Genomic DNA, 21,226 nt, shown 5'->3' with positions numbered 1-21,226 from the left:
CATAATCACCATATTATTCCACAAATCTGCAGTCTAAAAAAACATCTGCAAAATCAGAATTAGAGGATCCTAGACAAGCAGTCTAATGAGCTAGAAGGAAACAAGTTAGTCAAGATAAAGGGAGCTTACTAGAAGGTAGTAGCTCTGGTGTAAGCTCTTCATTTTAGCTGTATAAATCCTTATTTTCTCCATAGTTAACTCGTTTTTGTGTAGTTTTTCCAGCTAACTTGTTTGATAGGTGGGTGAAAACATCTCTGTTCTCTCAAGTATTTGATGACACAATATGAACGTTACCTTTTCTAGATACAGAGCAAATATGTGCCCTTCAGTTTCTTCACAAGGTTTTGATTAACAGAATACAGGCTTCTAGGCATAGGATCCACACTACAGGTCCTGTCTTGCTTCAAACTAATATTATTTCAAACATGTCAATGCTTTTCTATAAAGAAATTCCTTTCTCTCCTAAAAACTAAGTAGGTCCTACTTCAGTGGGAGGTAATCTCTACTCTTTTTTCTTGAGGATGAGCCAACTGCATAGCTAAGAATGTAATCAGCATGGGGCCAGAAGCACAATAAGCAAAAAAAAAAATTGAAAATAAGTTTTTGGGATTCCTGAAATATGGGAGGAACCATCAGAACCAGCCACCGTGATTCAAAGCAAGGAACACTGTGGGAGCCTGCTAACTTGTTAGAAGTTACAGACATCAAGCCCAGAGAAGGGTTTAAGAGTGGGGTAAAGGACATCTTGTTGTAGATATCTCCCTCTGCATCTCTTTTAACATCCTTCTGAACAACAGGAGGTCAGAATGCTAAGTTGTTTGCATTCGTTTGTTGGGCCTTCTACCACCATCTCACTTCCAATCACCTGGAACCGATGGATATTTTTCCCCACCATTCCATCACCAAAAGAAGGAATCATCCCTTTAGCATGGCTCAACCTGGATGCTTTATCCCCACATAGAGTTTTCTGAAATTGTATGAATTCACCTACTCCAGCCAGAAGTGGCTACAGAGCTAAGAATCGTCATGATGCTTCATCAGTGGAAATACTTGGAAATACATGATTTCACAGATTTTGGTATCAGTAATGACAGAACTCCAAGTGGTTTAGTAGCTTCTGGTCTTTAGAGACTTTAGAGACTGTCAAGAAATCAATGTTCTTCATAATTCACACCAGGGCTGGAGACAGCCCCTCTCTTCTCCAACACTGAGGAACCTTTTTCAGTATTCTGTTACTGCCTGCAAATGTCTCTCCTTTTTGAGTGCAAAAGGCCCTGCTGGTCCTTCACAGACTTGATGCCTCAGCTCCAGGAAACACTTTTCCTGTGATTCTGGAGGTGCAACATTTTTATAGTCTAAGGGACTTGATTCTACTGTCTGGTGCATTAGCCAGACATTAGACATACAATCTGGTGGCAAGTACCAGACTAGCCTGAAGGCAGCAGTGGTTCCTGGATATTTGCAGGACCCAATGCCCACTGAAGCAGGCGGAATTTCCGAAGTAATAAAATGAAGAACAGATAGACTGTTTCTTTCGTCAGTGCTTCCTGTGATACACTGAGGCAGCCAAGAAGTAATCCAAACTTCACATGAACATGCTTAGCTATCATGGTGATCAGCTGGATGTAGAAATCTAAATAAAAGCATAAATTAAAGTAAGGATGCTGTCTGAAGTTCTGAAATACGGAGGAGAGCATGACTTCTCTTACAAAACATCCCAGTAAACTTGTAAGTGGCCATATCAGGAATTCACAGACAAGCATGCATACATTACTGTAGCGAGTATACCTAATTTTGAGGCGGGGAAGCATACCCCTTACATTCATGTTTTGTTACTATTTGGATCTGGGTGAATTGTAAAAAAGCCTCTTTAAAAGTCACTTTTTAAAGCATGCAATAAATTTCAGAAACTTGAAAGGGCCATCTGGCCTAACATACCTGCCATCTTAGACAATTATCTCACTCCTACTTTCCTGCTCTTCCTCCCTGCCCCTCTTTAAACTTTTGTCCCCTTTTAGTTTTCAGAAATAAATCTAAGGGCATCTTCAGCATACTTACATTCTTTGTTTTAATATCACTTCTCACTAATGGCATTAGTTGACTTACTATCATTTGCAATCACATCTAAATCTTTACTCAGCTGAAGAAACAGAAATTTCTGGCCAAGCAGTTCAAAAGCAGTTTCAACCATTATGTATGTTTAATGGTGAGCAGCTCCACAATCCTACTGAAATGTCATAGCGTATCATAAGCTGGTTCTGAATTTTAAGTGGGTATTTACTTCCAGCGGCAACAAACAGTGTTTTATTATTTATTAACTGTATTATGGTTTATTTCTTCTGTGCCATTATGAGTACGAATGCTGCCTTACTCGCAGCATTTAAAAAAGCAGCTTGATTTTAAGAACTGCCTCAATGCTTTGGTTGCAGCAGATCACCGAAGTTATTTCTAAATGGGATGCTGAGGGAGCACCTCAGAATTCCCACTCTGAGTGCATGCTCTGGCTGCGGCTTCACCCATGCTGGCAAGACATGGTGTACTCCCTTCTTTTTTGCACAAAAGAACAGCCCTGATCAGGTCAGAACATCTTCAACAATCAAATGCAACTTTTTGGGTAGTATTTTTTTGGCGTTTTTTGGAAATATTGCAAAAAAGATCTTCAAGTCCCAAAACACTGGGAAGTGTTTTGCTGAAATGACTTCTTATTTTGAAATAGGTTTTATTTCCTAAATAAACAAAAACAATCAAAACTATACTGAGGATTATTTAGAGCTGCTCTTGACATTCTGAAATTTTCTGGTGGAATTGGAAACACATTTTTAGAATCTTAACTCCTCAGTTTCTCTCTTTCACACAGTAAATAAATGGAAGTAAGAGTATCATCATTGATGGTCTACTCCTGTACTCCTTGTCCTTCTATTTCTCCATGATTTACTTCTATCCTCAGAACTACATAAAACAGAGAACCTGTATGCTTCAGCCTTATGCATGTACACTCTTTTTCTCTCATACACAGTCTCATTACTTTCTTTAGTAATACACCAAGCAACCTATATATTAACTGTCTGCAAGATTACCTAATTCATACTACCAAATGTGTTCTTCCCTGAACTTAATAACTTATGGAAATAAATGCATTCCTTGCATCTTAGAAACCTTTCATGTCTTTCATGTACATCAGATCCTAAAAGCTATAACAATCTGTGGACAAATATAGAGTGAAATAGATTAATAGGTTTATGGCATAAAGCACAGTCAGTCACTAACCCCATTAACCCAGTCCTCAGGGTCTACAATCATAACAATCATTTCTACTTTACAATTCATAATCCTCAGTCTGAAATTTAATTTAATGAGAAAATCTCCATGTGTGCTATAATAACTTAATTTGTCTTACCATGGTTGTCTCTTGAATTGACCCAAAGCTGTTTATGAAGATGTTGACTGCAACATCGACTGGAATTCCTTAAAAAAAAATAAAGAAAAATAGAGAAATATTTCTGGTGAACTGCACAGTCCAGTAAAGGTACGTTATCTTTCATTTAAAGCTCCTTTATACTGATATCACTATGTGAAATGTCTTTTTTTTATAGGGTCATACAACTTTATCTTTTAAAGTTAGTATATACACAGTTTTCAAAGGCTGTGGTATAATCTGTTTCCATTGAAAGCCAAGAGAAATCACAGAAACTCTTTTCAACCTAGTGATAAGAAAACAGAAAAAAACACACTTAGTCCAGAGTGCTAAGCTTAAAGCATATCACAGATCATAAATCTGAGTAATTTTCGAATTCCATGATTTTCTGTTACTACAGAATGCACAATCCACTATTATTTTTGCACACACAGTAGTGGATAGAGGCAATTCCCATTTCTAGCAGCAGACACTTTTAACTGTCAAGATCTATCATCCCAAATTACCTGTTTATGATTTATGATGAGACATTTACCTATATGGTAAGAGGTTACTTCTTTGTGCAAGTGAAGTACATAACCATTAAGTATGAATACAGAGAAAGAAAAGTTGTTTTGTTCAGCCTTCGCAGCTATCTAGCCTTGGCGCAAGAGAGCTGGAAAGTTGCTCCATTTTACAATGGTTACCAATTAGCCAAGAAAAAATTCTAGAAGCCAGCAGCTGTGAAGATACTAAAATGGCCTGGATTTTTTCCTCTTTTCCACAGCCAGGATTCCTGTAGTTGAAGAGGGATGGTGTGACAGCTGCTACATCTGCCCTCCGTCACCCTGGGGGAACTGACTGGCAGTCATTTAATCTGGTGTTAACAAAGAGTTATCATGAAGCAAGGAGAAGTGCCCTGATGGTTGTGAGACCTAATTATGGCCCACTAGTTTTATTTAGCACCTATATATTGAGTGTCAGTATGTGCACTAGATGCATGTATCTGATCCCATTTACACTGTTACAAATACTTAATTCAGTGGGTTTCTTCCTAATTTCAGCAACAAAAGAGATATAAGAATATATGAAGAATATTTTGACAGGGTAAGCAAATACAATACAAAGTAATATGTACCTCATCTAATAGTTTGCTTGCCTGCATGAAATATTTTGGTGTACATTTAATACATAAATTCAAACTCGCTCTCTTGGTTCACCAGAAGATCACTAAGATAAAATTTCACTTTTTTCAGTTAAACCAGGTGTTGTTTTTTTTTTCTTTTAAATCAGACTAGTTAAGTGTGATGATTTTGATTATGCAATAAACATAATACTTTGTTTATTGCCTGATGTGTGTAACAGAGCACCCACCACTTCACTGGTAGCCAAGAGTGTATTATTATCTCTTCCAGATTTGAATAGGAAGTGCCCACCAAGAAAATCAGTCATGTGTGAGGAACATTTTAACATGAGCAAACCACTTGTCAGAAAATGTTCTTTTCCTTCCACTTCCCTGGAGTTAACGTTGAATGTCCTTCCTTTTCCTTCTGTCATGATTCTTACAGACTGCCAGCAGGGTTATCAAAAATATAAGGAAATCTGCAGCATGCTTTGCAATTACAAGCTGATCATGCTGAAGAACAGGTAGAGTAAAGGCTGGATGTTTATTCTTTGTGACAAGGCTCTGTGCTGAAAACATAAATGGTTCTACAGAGAATAAGAAATAAAGACACTTGCTGGGAAGTGAGTCTAATACATTTAGAAAAGTTAGTTAAATAGAACATCTGAAAATGGTCTCTTCAGAAGCCCAGTAAAAATTATGGATTACCAAATGTCCCATGCTATTGATATGCATGTTAAAATATCTCTTAATGCACACACAATTCAATGGAAGTTCTAAAGCAAAAGGACTGATTTATGTAAACTTCAGTGTCTGTAATGTAATAAAATGGCCTATGTCTTTTTCCAGCTGTAGGAGTTATTAGAGGCTTTTCAGGGAAGATGTATTCCAACCTTTTCTGCAAATGTAAGGAAATTAAATTTTCCTACACAGAAGATTCCTACAAGATCTGACTACCACAGAGATGTTTTAAAGGCAAAGAATGTGTTTAAATTCATTACCTACTTGAAACCCCAAAGTGTGTAACCTGTATTATAATATATCTTTAAAGGATTTAGTAACCATATAGTTTCCAAATAGTGATACTGCTGATCCCCATTTTTATAAACCCATCTTAAATAACACCAATAGTGAATTTTGATCATATTTTTACAGTTATAAAATACTGAAAATTTGAAATACTACAAAAGTCTAACTAAAATGTAGGGATAAAAAGACATTTAAAAAACTCATTCTATGGAACCTAATTCTAATTTTAAAAAGTCTTTTATAAAATAATAGTAATAGTATTAGTAATAATAATCACATGCTATTATGATCACGAAATCCTAACTTATTACCTTTCAGCTCATAAGGGTAAATATCTTCTGCAGTTTCACACTACCTAGGGGAATTTCCATTAAAAAGAAAAAAAACCCAAACAAACAAAATCTACCAAACAAACTGAAATTTAGGTTGTGAATATTAGCACTGTATAAATTTTCTATGTGTGAAAAGAGCAAAAGTTAAATTCCAAAGATTAAAGTCTAAAATATCTGACTAACCTTTGAAATTAGGCCTTATCCTGGGATCATAACTGAGCAATAGCCTATTCAAGATATTGCTGGTAGAATTAGCAGGTACTCTTGCAAGGTCTTCAGCTGATTGCTGGCTGTAACAAAAAGTGCATTAGTTACTATTAAGACAGAAACAACTGTGTGCTTAAACTTAAGTAATTTTAAAGTCATGCCATAAATGCCATTTCATGAGCAAAATATGTTCAGTATTTTCAGGTTCCACACTGTGCAGTCTTCTTTTGCCTGTGATGTTTCCATATTTTTCCAGAAACTGGAAAAAAAGTGAAAGCTTTCCTATATACTCTTAACTGTAAACGTGGAAGTAAATAAAGCAGAATTCACTAATTGTTCCCTTTCTTTCTAATGTAAGTATCCAGAGGAACATGATTTCTTCATCAGTAGAAAGCATCCACCTGAACTATTTTTAGTGACTGTCAGATTAGGGACATAAGCAAACTGACAGCCACTTTGCGGGCGCCAAGCCACACAGAGGCTATTGGCAGTCTCCTGCTCTCCCACGCCAGCACCAGCTATTCCACTGAGAGCTGGAGCCATTTCAGAATCTCATTGTCAAGTGCTAATGAAAGCTTTGTTACAGAAAAGAAGGCCTTGGACTCCTCTGGTTTGCAGGGGGAATTTAAACATCTCTATTTACCTTGCTGTTATGGTGCTGGGTGTTAAATTAAACCCATCACTGAAATTGAAAAGAACCTTTGACAGGTAAATGTAGCTACAAGAGTAAAACAAAATTGAGTGTAATAAAAAGCAATAAGGGTGCATCAGTCCCCACCCCATGTATTTAAGCACCTAGCAGGTGGATAATATCATGTAAATGAACTTGTATGCTGTCTGTAAAACCTCCTCAGTGATGTTTTCCAATTTTGAATCCTGTCTTGTAATCATTTTCCCATCCATTTTATGATTACTCTGCTGACTTTCTGTCATTATAATGTAGTAACCAAAACGCCACGTAAGACAAACACCCCACAGAGACTTGTCATATGCATTGACACCATCACCTCTAGCAAACAAATGCATGAATATATTTTTAAATATGATCCTGTTTATTTCCTAAATGTTTTCCATAATCAGTATCAGCTGCTGTTGCCTCCTTCACCGTGCTTAATTTCTTTTGTTTTCATTGCTCTTTCCCCTATCAATGTCTGCTTGACAGACCTACAAGTTATTCTTTATAACATCTTGCTTCACTGCTAGTTTTCTTCTCATCCTTCAGTTACCTTCATGTCCTCTTGGATTTCTGCATTACCTAAACATTCATTGAAGGCTTTCGGAGTTTAAAATGAAAGTTGTATGAATGTATCAGATCTCCTGATTTTAAGATGTCCAATTTATATTCTATGGGATAAAGCTCTAGAAGGCAGGAAGGGAATGCTGATTGATGTTCAAGGATCACCCGCTCAAAGCTCGGGAGTGTTGTGTCATAACAAGAAGGAGATGGAGCAAGAAGTCCAGGAGGCTTCCACAGATGGATAAGGAGTTGCTGAGGAAACTCAGAAGGATGAAAGAAGCTTATAGAAGGTGGAAGCGAGGACAGGCAGCCTGGGAAGAATACAGGGACATTTGTCCATGAAGCTAGGGATCAAGTCTGGAAAGCTAAGACCCAGACAGGATTGAGTCTGGCCCGGGATGTCAAAGATAACAGGAAGGGCTTCTCTAGTCATGTTACAAACATGGATTATACAAAGTTCATGAAATAGTGATGATGGGAATCTGAACCACAAGGATAACATGGACACATAAATTAAATACAGATGCTTGTAAAATGCAATGAGGAAAAGAGGAAAAAAATCTGAGAAATTAAATGACTGAACATCAACATCAAAGAGAAAGCCAAACACAGCTGACAGGTTTATTTGTCTCCTCAAGTAAGAGGAATAAAGCGGTAGTTTGTGAGATCTGAGTCGCACTGCAGAAGTATGTTAACACAAATATCTGTTCAGGCTGTTTGTTCAAAGGTCACCCATGAATTAGACAAAGGAGACTTACTGCACTGGGAAGACAGTGATGGGAAGAACATGTGGCAGCACTGCTTTCTGGTAAAGAACTTCACAATCATATCTCCTGCAAGTTGTTGGGTAGTGTTTTGAATTTATACAAGTATAATGTGCACATATTTATCCTCATTTATATAAGAACAAAGTGAATTACAATAACATTGTTAGGAGTTGGGAGAAGAAGAGAGAGTCAGTAAATGCTATTTTCTAAAGGTGACTTTGAATGAAGCAAATGGAATAGTTACTGGAAAAAAAAGCTCTGCTGAATATCAGTTATATTTTTACTTTTACAGCATGCTGTCATTGAACTACCACCATTGAATAGCACTCATGCGACTAAAACATCGTCACAAGGACTGGATTTCCTTCAGAGAACATTGCTGATCAAAATGCCAAAATCAATAAATCATATGTGTTTCGGTGAGTTAAGAGGTTATGCCACTTTCAGAGTGACAGATGAGCAGAATGACTTAAAAAAACAACGAATGGGATTGGTTAGGTGCTTGGGGAAACAGGCTAGGATTATTTATGCCACTAAGACATTTACCCAAAGCCACCACTACACTGCTTAATTGACCATTCTGGAATGAATTAACAATAGGCAAAAGTGTAGACTACAGAAGAGAAAAATAATTTGAGCCAAGACCTCCCTTCCTAAGAAAAGAAGTACTTCAATTTGCTGAAGGCTGTCTGATTCCAGTATAACAACACTCACACCAACTGAGAAGTTACCAATTTTTCTTACTTAACCTACAATTTTCACATTTGTGAAAAGCTGACAACTAGCCTAAGATTTCCCTTAGGTTCCCACCAGATGCAGCATGTGTTGTAATTTTAATACATTTATTTCAACTTGTGTTAAACGTATGTGGAGCTGCTGGAAAGTACTAAGAAATGGAGATGCAGTAGCAGTCCTCACAGTAATTGATGAGTTCTAAGAAAGATATGGTGAATGCCAGAGGGAATGGTAACAGAATTCTCACAGGGAATTTAAAAGCAAGTAATTAACAATTATGTTAATTGCCTTTTTTCTGGGAAAAAAAAACAAAACAGAAACCAAACAGTATTCTCAAAAAAGCGTTCAAAGTGTTCTCACTTCTACAGTGTTCTCAAAAGCCAGAAAGAAAACAAAGTACAGTTAGTCTTTTGGCATAACATCTCTGTGCGATATGACTGGCCTCTCTCCAGTCTTTGGGAGGTTACTTCTGATATCACTGGTCAATAAAAGAATGACTTCAAATTCTGTATTTCATAGGATATGCAGTAAGGTGCCCATTTCCTCTTCTACTGCAGCTCTACACATTTTACCACTGACTTTGACATGATTAACATTTTCAGTTGATGACTATGGATAATTATTTTTCTAATTCACTAATCAAAATCCAGAAGTTCAGATAAGCAGATATGCAAGGCAAAAGGAAGCATATATTACACTTGGTTTGAAATTTACACAGCTATGTTACATTTGTGTTAAGCAAATGTTTCAGAAGACATTATATCTCTGCAGGTTATCATGACATTTAGTCTCCTGGAGTTCACTGAAGTTACGAGTTGCAGTGCTACAGGAGGATGATGGCAATAAAGACTATATACAATATTCTACACAAACGGGAAGGAGAACCTTTGCTGTTCTATTAATTCACCTAGTGCTCTGATCCCTAGTCTTAGGATCACATTATGCTAAAGAATCTCTAATTTTAAAAAAGAACACGAGTGTATTTTTTACTTATGGCATGACAATCAGGAAAAAAACAGTCATGTCACAGGTATGTATTCACACACTGTAGTCCAGACAGTCAGGTAGCATGCTTGTTCTATTGCTTATGCTTGCTTAGAAAGCGTAGCTTGGATAATCTTAGCATTAAGCTTTGACTTTGCATTGTTCTAGATTATTGTGTGACAGATAAAACTATATATTCCTACTCACAGTTAGTTATCTCCAGAAAAATCTTCAGCTATATAATGCTGAAAACAACAGATTTTAGTACACTTTATATAATCTATGTGATGGAAACTGACATTTTAGTCATATAATACAGCAGCTTATGTATGAGAATGGTAAAAATAAGCTTTGGAAAACACAGTATCTGTTATCTCAGCATATATTGTAAGTATAATCTCCCTGATGTAAACTATCAGTGTTCTTATTTGCAGGCATTTGATTTTTAGAGTGTAATAAGTCAAAGCATAAAAGCAGGTTAACACAAAATGACAAGATACTATATAATTCTCCTTAGCGATCTCTTTGATCTCTAGTATGCTTAATAACTGCATTTTCAAACCATACTGGGTGACACATCTATTACTGGGAAGAATAATTACAATGTTCCCAATGCAAAGTGGTATCACTAATTACATTAGAACTATGGAACTCTAAGTAACTATTTATGTGTCTTTAGAAGTGCAGTTGACGTCCAAACACCTAAAATTAGATATGTAACTTCAGTATCTAAATTTGGAAGTAATGCACTGTGGAAAACAAAAAGATTCCTTCATAGCAGAAATTGAGACAGAAACCCAGACTGGGCAACCCAAATTGTGAACCCTGAATTGCAGGGCTGAAATATCTCATCTTTCATCTCCTGCCATAGATAGACCAAAGAGCACAGTAGTCTCCTGATGTGGGCATGTATGGAACCTTCCTGAGGCTGGGTGGCGTGAATAGTTCAGTAGTATCACTATTTCAGTTCTTGTCTATCAGAAACCTGTAAGTCCAGCTTTGGTCTCACATTTAACATTGCCAGTGTTAGAAACCTTAGAAGTGTTTATATAGCAAACTGAAGTGCCTTGTTATACCCTAAGCTTTAGAAAAGCAAGCTGATACATCTGTCCACCACAGAGATGACAGCCCCTGAATCAGTAGAACCTGGTTAGTATGGTACCTCATCCACCCTGACTCGTACTGCTCAGAGCAAGCTTACAGCAGTGGTTCCACTTATTGAAATTAGCTTTGCCCCTGGCTTAGGCATCTCTGCATCCTACTGAAGTCACCACCTAAGTGACCCTTGTGCATAATGGGTGTCCTGTTGTGTCTCGCTATCACACACAGACACAAAACACAATCAACATCCAGATGTTAAAGCAGAACCATGAACATTTTAAAAATTATTTATTTATCCACATCAGTTCCTTGTCCCAGTCTTTTCTCCTAATGTAATGTAAGTACTGAGACAATATGTGGATCTCTGTAAAATCTAACAACCTGTATGGTGGTATAAGTGGAGATGCAAGTGGGAAGTGTAAGTGGAGATACATTTTATATAATTTGTCTTTCAAAGATTCATTTGGTGGAGTTGAGAGCAGAACTTAGACTTATGGTTTTCCTTGGGCTTAGGTTTAGGGAGTTTAATTAATCCTGCAGTTCTAACTTTTTTTTTTTAGTGTGGAGGTTGTAAGTGAAATACAAAGTCTGTAACCCTTCCCCAAGATTGCAGTGTGTCATCGCTTCAGTGTTCAGAATGGAGTAAATGCTGTTCACTGAGACAGTGAATTACTGAACAAGAACCAGCCTACCACACTTAATTACTGTTTTACAAGAGAACTTCAGGTTTGCTTATATATTGTTATCTTTTTGCTCTCTAGCACATTCATCCACTCTGAAAACAAATTCCCAAACCCCCTCGAATCTGGCCCTATCTGTCTGGGATCATGGCTTTCCATGAGAGTTACATAATACAGAATAATTGAATCATTGACCAACTGCTGTTACCATGAGGCAAAAGACTTTTTATAAGAACCAGACATGAGCTCTGCAATGTACTTCAGAACCACTGCGAGATGAAACTGCCTCCACAACCGAATTCAAGGTTTTCTGTCAACTTCATTCCATCTTCTCCCACAAATGGTAGCAACCCTCTCATCACACTTACAAATTAAATGTCCACATACTATCAACAGTGCCTTCTACAACATGGGATGAAGACAGAGATGATTCCACTTTCCCACCATTTACATTTTGGGGTTGATCACATATTACAGATAGAGAGGCCATGTATAACCAAATGCTTGATAAAAAAAAAGAAGCCCTTGACTATGGGAAGGTGGAGAGGATTCTCTTTGAACTTCTACTTTAGTCTTTATGGGAAGAATGTGGCAGAAGCTGAAAGTTAACCAAGATAAATTTTAGGACAGACTTTCAAACAACTTCGTTTTTTCTCCAGTTCCACTGTCTTTCGCTGTTACTTTTTAAAAGAAGCTGTTTATTGAACGTTTGCATTTATGACCTTTCTATACCTCTGCCCCGGCAGATGGCACAAGCCATGTTTTCTGGAGGGCTTAGAGGGCCATTTCACAGTTTCTGAAGTAGCTGATACGCTTCATTGAATACAAGCCAAAATATGATTTGTACTCCAGCTTGATGGGTAAAAAAGTATATCTAGATATCATGCAGTATTTAGTTAATCATCTACATGGATATAAATCTCCATGTGGACAAACGCTCAAAGATGAGAACGGACAAGAAGGGACACTATTTTAAAAGCAGAGCCTTGGTATCCAGACAAAAGAATGATATTTAGTGATACAGGTTATCCTGCTTGGCATTGTCATAGTATTAGAGATACTCTGGGATCTTCAGAAATTAACACTGTGCAAGTGGACAGCTGAGTCATAGTAAAACTACAATTAATAGGGATAGTTGTGATTATGGGCACAGTCAACTGATTTTGTTAGCTGTTGTTCGAACCTCTTACATCTCTGTGTCTTCTAACCAAACTTCCCTTTACTTACAATTTAATTTGCCTAGAGATCTTGCAAGTATTTTTCGAGTAGAGACCTTCTGGGCTACTAAGGATTTTGGGGATAACATCATAAAACAACTGAAGTATTTACTATGATGTAACAAAAGGAAAAATGTTTACCAGCAGTGCTCTTAGAAACATGCACAGCTAAATGTCTAACATGTTTACCAGAAACAGGTATCATGAGGAATTATGAAAAGTTAATAAGAAGTAACAGTGGGTGGGTAGTCTATGATCAAGTGACTAAATCCATTTGTCTTATGGAAATCATCTGTATTCAGTATAGTGAATTTCAAAACAAGCTTTGTAAACAGAAGACTGCAATCCACAAAATTCTTTTATTATTTTCCTGAAGAGGTAGACCTGTTTTCTTTATATGTATATTATATATATTTTCCATGGAGACAAGAGAAGTGTTACACTAAAGCTTCATATTTTATTACACTAACCATCTGTGGAAGACAGCTTCTCAGATTTACACTGCAGACCTCCCTATTATGGGATTTTAGGCCTAATATATCAATCTCTTTGTTAATCAACTAACATTCAGGACTCAGACGTAAGTACAATTATGCTTCATTTGGAAAGCCTGAGGTAAGAAGGAAAATTATCTGAATGTAAGATATTAAATCTTACATCTGTTCTGAGCAAGCATTAAATCAAAGTAAGAATCAAGTGCTTGAGCATCAACTTCATGAAACCCCTCAATAATAAGCTGAGAAAAACAGTTTCATAAATAAATGAAGCTATGATGGGAAATCAAGCCAAAATCACACAATGCACTGAGAAGTACAGTATTATGAATAATCACAACAGGTTTTGCTCTAAGATACCAAATAGAATTTCCCTAATTGAAGGAAGAAAATATCTATCTATGAGACAATAATGAACTTTTAATGGGGTTTCTAATCAGCTTGTTTTCAGCTTATTCTAATAGTAGTTAATTTCATGCCGGGGGGAACATTTGGTGAAAGGCTTGTATTCTGAAGTGCCATAAAAGGAAAAGTTCAAGTATGCTCGGTTTCCATACAAACAAATTTATTCTGAAGTCCCAAACCAGTCTTATAACCATTTCTTAACATCAGACTAAGGAACTCAGGCAGTAACATCAGATTCAGTAAAAATCTTTCCTGGGAAGTTACTTGCATACATTTGAATTTCATTATAAAGTTTGTAAAGAGTATATTTTTTCCTTATATAATTACAGGTGTGGTTTTTTGTGCTCTTGAGGAGGTAAAATTTAGCTTAGTGTAAGTTTTAAGGAAATAGAAGGCAATAATTTGTTACAATTAAGCTTTAAATTTTATTGCACCAGTAACCAAAGCAAATTAAAGGCAGATTAAGATTTTAACTTCTAAATATGTGTTTTCATTAGGAAGTTGATCCATTCAATTTTATAAATAATGCAAAATCCTATTTATTGTCCTTTAGACATATACAATGCATTCTTCTAAAAGATTTCTTTCATGCTTTGCTAGTAAATTTTTCATTCAACCACTTCCTTTGAGACCATTTTTTGTCAACCCCCATGGTGTCACTTCATTCCCAGTCCATTGCATTTTGTTTTGGTTTGTTTCTGAGGAAAGAGTCCTTACTACTTTTTTCCACAGAAAAAAATACATATTAAGAGCAGGCAGACTACTGTATAATGCAGAGTGTCACCAAGTCAAGAAGTTTTGTGGAAGACTTAAAAATGTGCCGATGATTGAAAGTTTGCCATTGATAGCCTGAGTTAAGAGGGCATTATTTTCTCTGCAAGACAGAACTGATTTTCATTGCTCATTCACATGAGATGTCTTCTAGATGCCAGCCACAAAAATAGCAGTCCCACAGTCCTGCTATTACAAGTGGTTGTCTCTCAAACTGTGAACTTCAGCCAAGTAAGATACAGGCAACCTTTTCATTATTCAGAAAATCCAACAGGGCTTATTGCTGGGGCAATTAATTTCAGGTAGCAATCCTTCACAAGTGATACATCAGACGAATACTGGATTCCACTAATATTTTCACAGAAAGCTTTGACTGGTTGGTATGTAAAAGTATCACATCAGAAATTAGAGCATTTATTCAATGCTTTTCAAGTATATTGGTGACAAATGACATCGTGTTTAATGGTTGTAATGGCAACTGGTGTCCAAAAGCGTAAGGTACCTTAAGAGGTGCTTAAGAGAAAAATAAAAATTAAATCCACCCCTTTACCAATAAAAAAAAATGACATTAATTTTTTAAATTCTAATTAAGACCAAGTCAAGAACATGGTCTGCTGAAGCAGACCATGGAAGACCTGGACTCAGTTCCCAGCTGTGTAAATCACTTTCTGAGGACTTCTGTGCTGTCACCTGTCCTGGGAACTCTGACATTTCTCTCCTAGCTACAAATCCTCATGGTAGCTCAGATCAAAAGCTCATTCAGAACTCAAGTAGTCAAAAGGGACAGAATGGGTAGGGGTCATTGTCATGATCACATTTGTATCTTAATGTACTTAAATCCAAAGATGGATCTCATTTTTAGGTTTGATATAAAAAAAAAAAAGAAAATAAAATACTCACTGTTACTAGAAACTTTCTAAAAATTTGGGGTTACAAATAAATATCATTGTCAATATTTTAAAAGAGTGAGAACTTAAAAAAGTATCATTCAGGCATTGCTTCCAGTCTATTCATGTTAAATAGCCAGTCTCATCTTTCACTCTTCTTCTTTTATGGTCAAAGAAGAAATGTGCTTTAAATTTGTCTAAACAAATTTTATCATTTCAGCCATAGCTCTCTTCTACGCTTCTTGGCAACTTACTATATTCCATCAATCTTTTCCTTGGATATTTACACCATAACACTATAAAGATCAGCAAGGCTGGCCAAGAAAATGACAAAGAAGGCACTCACAAATTGAACTTTTACATTGTCCTATAGATCACAACCTAAGACGTGGTATGCATTAGAAAGATGGAGTATTTTTAACACCAAGTAATCATGGGTCTCCAGAATACATTCTCGGTCCAGCTGGCCAACGACAGATTTTAATTTTTGCATTTTTACAGAGATGTTGTTCCATAACAGCATGCTTTATAGCAACAATCAATCCACCTCCATAAAAGTCACAGTGCTGTAAATCACTGATGGAAGATGCTGAAGTCCTTAGTTCTATTCAACATGAATTAAGCTCTGCAAGCCTTCTCTTACAGAACTAAGCTAACCAGAAACTGCATTAAGACAGTTTTGCATCTTCCTTGCTTTTCCCAGTACACCTGCAACACAATGCCAGGCAGCACAGCACTATGGAACCACACTACTATGACCCCATAAATAGAAAGACACTGGGTTGGATACTCCCCAAAGAAAGTAACTGTTTACTATGGCTTTGATATTTCCTTTTGTTAAAGCAAAGGACCTGCTGCAGCAGAAACACACTCATTGGGAGAACTTAATCACAATGATGGTCAAACCCTCTTGCTCCCATCCCCACCCCAAGTCCCTTTCTTTCAGCAGAAAACATCACCTGCTACTTCAGTTGCCAAGTAATTACCACTGTTAAAAAAATGGCAGGATCACCATCATACAAAAGCATAATAGAAACAAGGAACATACGATGGACATAGGTATTGCTTCTTTTTCCCCTTTCCTTTCTTTGAAGACTTCTCTTTGGAACAGACTTCTTCAACCCATAAGGAGAACGAGATGAAAAAGAAAACTGCTACTAAGAGCTTCATCTTGAAGATTAAGCTTCAGAGAAACCTTCAGTCTGTGGCAAAAGAGAAGAGGTTTATGTTAGTAGTGTTAGATATTCCAGATGGGATCACATACCCCCAAAAGGAAGCAAACACACAAATGCTTTTGTTGTGTTTTGGTTTGGGTTTTTTTTTAGTTTGATCTTAGTCGCCTGGAGAGACACAGTCTGTTGAGGTGCACATGAGATATGGAACCCACATTGGCAATTTTCTGACAGACAAGCTTCCCAAAGTTAAGAGACTGACAGTGAGGAACAGGTTTAAAATGCAAGTTTGCTCCACTTTGTTTAAGAAATAAACATGTTGTCCTTCAAAAGCTGTCTAACAATCCTCAGAAACTTGGAAACTGAATTCCTCACCAAAAATATCCTGTATAAACTGCATTAAAGATGGTTAGTGATCATCTAACAAGTCAGGGAACTGCAAAGCCTCTATGACCTTGCACAGACAAAATAGCAATCATTTCAGGGCTGGCTATGAGAAAGGGTTGCAAATTTCATTTTATGTACAGAATTTAAACACAATTTACTACTTTGCACGAAGTGTTCTCGCTGTTGAGCAACTCTGCAAGGGCCTTGCAAAGATAGTGTTAGTAACACAACCCCGATACTGCGCTTTATTGCATTGTATTCAGTTCAACATTTTAACTTCTCACTGGCACAAAGCACGTACCCCAAGGGCCTGGCACTGAGTTTGTGCTCGGCCAGAGACAGCCCCGCTGTTCCTGGTTGCAGACACACAATGCCCAGGCATTTCCCATTTGTTTCCCATCCCACAGGTAATTCCCAGGCATCTGCTTTGCCCAGCAGAGACACCCCAGACGCCTCAGCTGCATTTCCCACTTTTATTTTGCTTAATTTTGTTTAATTCTTTCCAAGGAGCTGCCTCTCCCTCCCTACCCCCACCTCCTGAGGGCACCGGGATGCTTCAGTGTCCCGGGGAGCCGCAGCCCCACACTCCCCGGCAGGTAACGATCGCGGACCTGCCCCCTCCGCCCGCTACGCCTCGCCGGGCTCTTCTCCTCCCCAGCCCGGCCCGAGGCCTCCCACTGACCCCGGCACCACGGCAGGGAGCGGCCTCCGTGCTGCGGGCGCACCTTGGGAACAGCGGGCGGAGGACACGAGAGGGGCTCCCGCAGCGACTGGACGGGTCTGGCGCTCCCCTCAGAGCAGCAACCCCCTCGCCCCGCCGCAGCCCGTCACGGCCCCGCCGCCGCGGCACGGCCGGCGCTGGCCGAGGTGCTGACGGGGCCTCGGATGCGGCCGCCCGGTGGTAATGGGGCTGTCGGGCCGGCCCCTTACTCCTCCGCGGCCCCTTCCCCAGGGAAGACGGGCCCCGCACGCACCCGCAGACCCGCCACCGCCACGGCCCAGCGCTCACCGCCAGACGCTCAGCCGCGGCCTCCCCTTTCCGCCGCGATTACGGCCGATGGCGACCGGGGAACCGGCGGCGGGGCATGTCGCGGCCCCGGCGGAGCGAAAGCGTGGGTACTCCGCTGGCGGAGCGAACCCCTACCTCCGGCGGTGCCCTCCGCGGCCAGTGAGCATGTGCGGCAGCCGCGGAACTCTCCCAGTGAGCATGTCCCGGCAGCCCGCCCATAAACGGGTGCTGGGCGGGAGAGCGGCGGCGGGAGCGGCGGGGTGAGCACAGGGGGCCCGGCTGGGTGCCGATGACACACACACACACACACACACACACACACACACACACACACACACACACACACACACACACACACACCCACCCACCCCCCAGCCCACCCCCCGGCCCTCCCGTCGCCAGAGGTACCTGATGATCTCCTTCCTTACATCAGTTATTCGGCCTAAATATTGGACAGACAACATCCTACAGCAGAGGAGTCCTATGTTAGCAAATGCCCACCCTGCCATTACAGTTCAAAGGCATCATCCCCACGTCTCACATTTTTGTTAGTGACCAAGTCACTGAAAACCATGACCTTTCCAAGTCTTCTTTATCTTCCAGACTTTATTTTGTGTCACTGTTAGTATACACTACCAGAACTTCAGTCTGCAGTGTGATGAAAGAGTAGCATCACCTGAAGACCCTTTATATTCTTCAGAACGGACACAGTGATTGTAATACCCCAATGTATGCTTCCTGTAACATCTTATAATCCTCATCACATTTCTTTGTGAAACTCTGTTTGGGATTTGGACCATAATATAATGGCAGATAAAAAGTGAGGAAAGCCACCTTTTTGGCAAATGAGAAGGAAGTGGGCACAGAACCTGGTATGCATACCATGGCAGGTAGCAAGCAGTGTGTATATTCTGTAATACCCAAATGTTGAGTACCTTCATCTTCACCTTCTGAGCAATGTTCCTGTTTTAGCTGAATTATAGACATGCTCTGAAAATAATTCCACGCCCTTCAGAATTTGCTTCCCTATGGTATACATATACTGCCATATACCTGCATACGTGTGTACACATATCTGCATGCAGACACAAAAATCTATTGCCACGGGTCAGTTTAAGGCCACCGGTCTTTCACAACACAGTTTTCCAGCTCAAACACAGGAACTTGCAAATTAAACAAAGCGAAGCTGTTTCTTGAAACAGAAAGCAAAGCCCAGAGGCTTCCCATAACACTGTTTCCCTGAAGAAAAAAGGTAAGCTTGTTCTTTTAAAACCCGTATGAAGATCTCTCAGGAATAGAAAACAGGATGCTGTAGTTGTCCTAGAAGGACTGGCACAAACGTGTCTGAGAACACATAGCCACTGATTGCCATTTCCATTTTTCTGCAGTTTTGTTGTGATACTGGTGATAAGGGCATGAAAAATAGACAGCAACATGCTTAAGATATGTGGACAGACATGTCCCCTGTCTGTGTTAAGAAATCAACGCAGCAGAACAAGCACCTACAATGTGCCGTGGTAGCAACAGCAGAGGAACAAATGGCTGTCAGCACACCAGCAGCCTGAGCTACTGCAGCTGTCTTCATTCTGCTTCCTGCAGCCACCCATCCTGGCTGCTTGGTGCCTTCTCCTCCACACAAAGTACCTACTTCCCTCCTTTGTGCTGTCTGCAAAGCCACCTGCATTTTCAAGTGCTTCCTGACGCAGCTCTGGTTGTAAACACCTAAGGATAAATGTATATCTGTGGTAACTCAACAGGCCAGTGTATAAAATAGAAATGAATACCACACACCCCTCAGGTTCATATTAAATAAGAACATACACCTAATTTCTTTCTGTAATTAAAAAAGTGAGATATATATGGCAAAGACAAGAAAAGGGAGCTGCTTCGGTAAGATCTCTCTGTAGTATCTTTAGGTGTCTTTCACCTCACAAATACTGTCTAATATTGCAATAAATAGTTTGATAACACTTGATTTATTCTTTTTAAGTGCACTTAAATGGAATAGGTGTCAGCTCTCAAGCCGGTGCTTGCAGTAAAGGGGGTTTGGGAAAAGTCCTCTTCTGACTCTCACCATGTAAAAGCTGGCCAAGGTCACAGTCAGCTGCTTTCTTACCTGCAGCACCTTCTTGGCAGGCCAGCAGAGACAGAACAGCTGTGTTGCTCAAGCCATCCTGTCACTTTGCACTGCCAGAAAAAGCCAGAGTGCCACTATGCAGGACTTTGAAGGACAGCCCCCACACCATTCAGATGTGCTATTGTAGCACCAGCTGACCAAGCAGTGCTGTCCAAATGGGAAGGGGTGGGGCAGAAAGCCTCCTATAAAAGCTTTGTACCAGATGATCATAAGTTCTGGTTCTGCTGATTGGTTTTGGTTGTGTTTTGTATTTCTGAGATCCTATTGAATAGAAATAAGTAAATAAACCAGGTTTTTTACTAGCAAGTGAATGTGTAAGGGTAGACACAGCTTGCTCTCAGCCCAAGTTGTATTTCAGACAATAGGGGGGGTCATACGCTATCTTTCCTCGGCTTTCAACTGCTGCTGTGTTCACCATTGGCAATATCTAACCATGTTCATTTGTTTAATTCAGGAATAATTCCCAGGAATTCCTGATCTTAGATATTATCCTGATCACTAGAAAATAGTTAGTGAAGCATATGCAAAATATAACAAGACCTTTCCTAGTGATCAGCCCAGGGACATTAATCCTGTCTCTAGTTTACAGTAGCAGAACATGGAGATCTGGAGATCTAGCTCTGCTGTTCAGTCACCCAACAGATACTTTGCAGCTGTATATGATAGAATTTCTTTGGGTTTATTGCTCTTTTTAGTCTATTTTCTTAAGGAATTGCTTTTGTGTAATAACATTCTGTACGTGTGAATGTTTCAAACAGCGTGTTGAAAACTTGATTATTTTGAAATGACTGATACTACATGTTAAAAGAAAGCAGCAGAGAGCTCGCTCAGAGATACTGCATGTTTTGTAAAGAGAGCTGGCTGGGAGCACAGACTGAGCTAATGTTCCTGCAGAAGGAAGAACAGTGAGAGAGAAAGCAAGCCGACTGGCATGAGTGACTACTAGACAAGAGAAAGTCCACCTGTGAAAAAACAATTATAAATCCTTTAAATACAAATATATTTAATTCATAAAGCATCTGCTTTGCTAGGGGAGAAATTACGACCAAAACCCAGAACTTCTAATGTCAAATACCTGGCAAAATTTCATTAAAGCCTTTACCGAGCTTTTTTTCAGGAAAGTGAGAATGTAATTTTAAATTTCTGTAGACAGAAGAC

General features: G+C 39.1%; 1 protein-coding gene across 3 annotated transcripts in view; it reads right to left on the bottom strand.

Moving 5' to 3' along the window:
• The window catches only part of GLRB (glycine receptor beta), a 47,327-nt gene extending 29,173 nt beyond the window's left edge, over positions 1-18,154 (bottom strand). The window contains exons 1-4 of one of the 3 annotated variants that reach the window (XM_057419121.1): positions 17,932-18,154; positions 16,412-16,565; positions 6,062-6,168; positions 3,398-3,465 (exon numbers count right to left, since the gene is read on the bottom strand). In XM_057419121.1, coding sequence (XP_057275104.1) covers positions 3,398-3,465; positions 6,062-6,168; positions 16,412-16,533 — 297 coding nt within the window. In that variant the 5' untranslated portion in view covers positions 16,534-16,565; positions 17,932-18,154. Of the gene's footprint in view, positions 1-3,397; positions 3,466-6,061; positions 6,169-16,411; positions 16,566-16,910; positions 16,932-17,931 lie in introns of those variants that run through there. The other 2 variants (XM_057419119.1, XM_057419120.1) reach the window with 2 other exon arrangements.
• Positions 18,155-21,226: the final 3,072 nt, after the last annotated feature.

Source organism: Pezoporus wallicus, unplaced genomic scaffold, assembly GCF_028554395.1.
Source record: "Pezoporus wallicus isolate ANWC-B61680 ecotype Strahan unplaced genomic scaffold, APGP_CSIRO_Pwel_v1 contig_2384, whole genome shotgun sequence".
NCBI lineage: Eukaryota > Metazoa > Chordata > Aves > Psittaciformes > Psittacidae > Pezoporus > Pezoporus wallicus.
The sequence above is the reverse complement of the archived record's forward strand: the minus strand, read 5'-3'. Positions and strand labels throughout refer to the sequence as shown.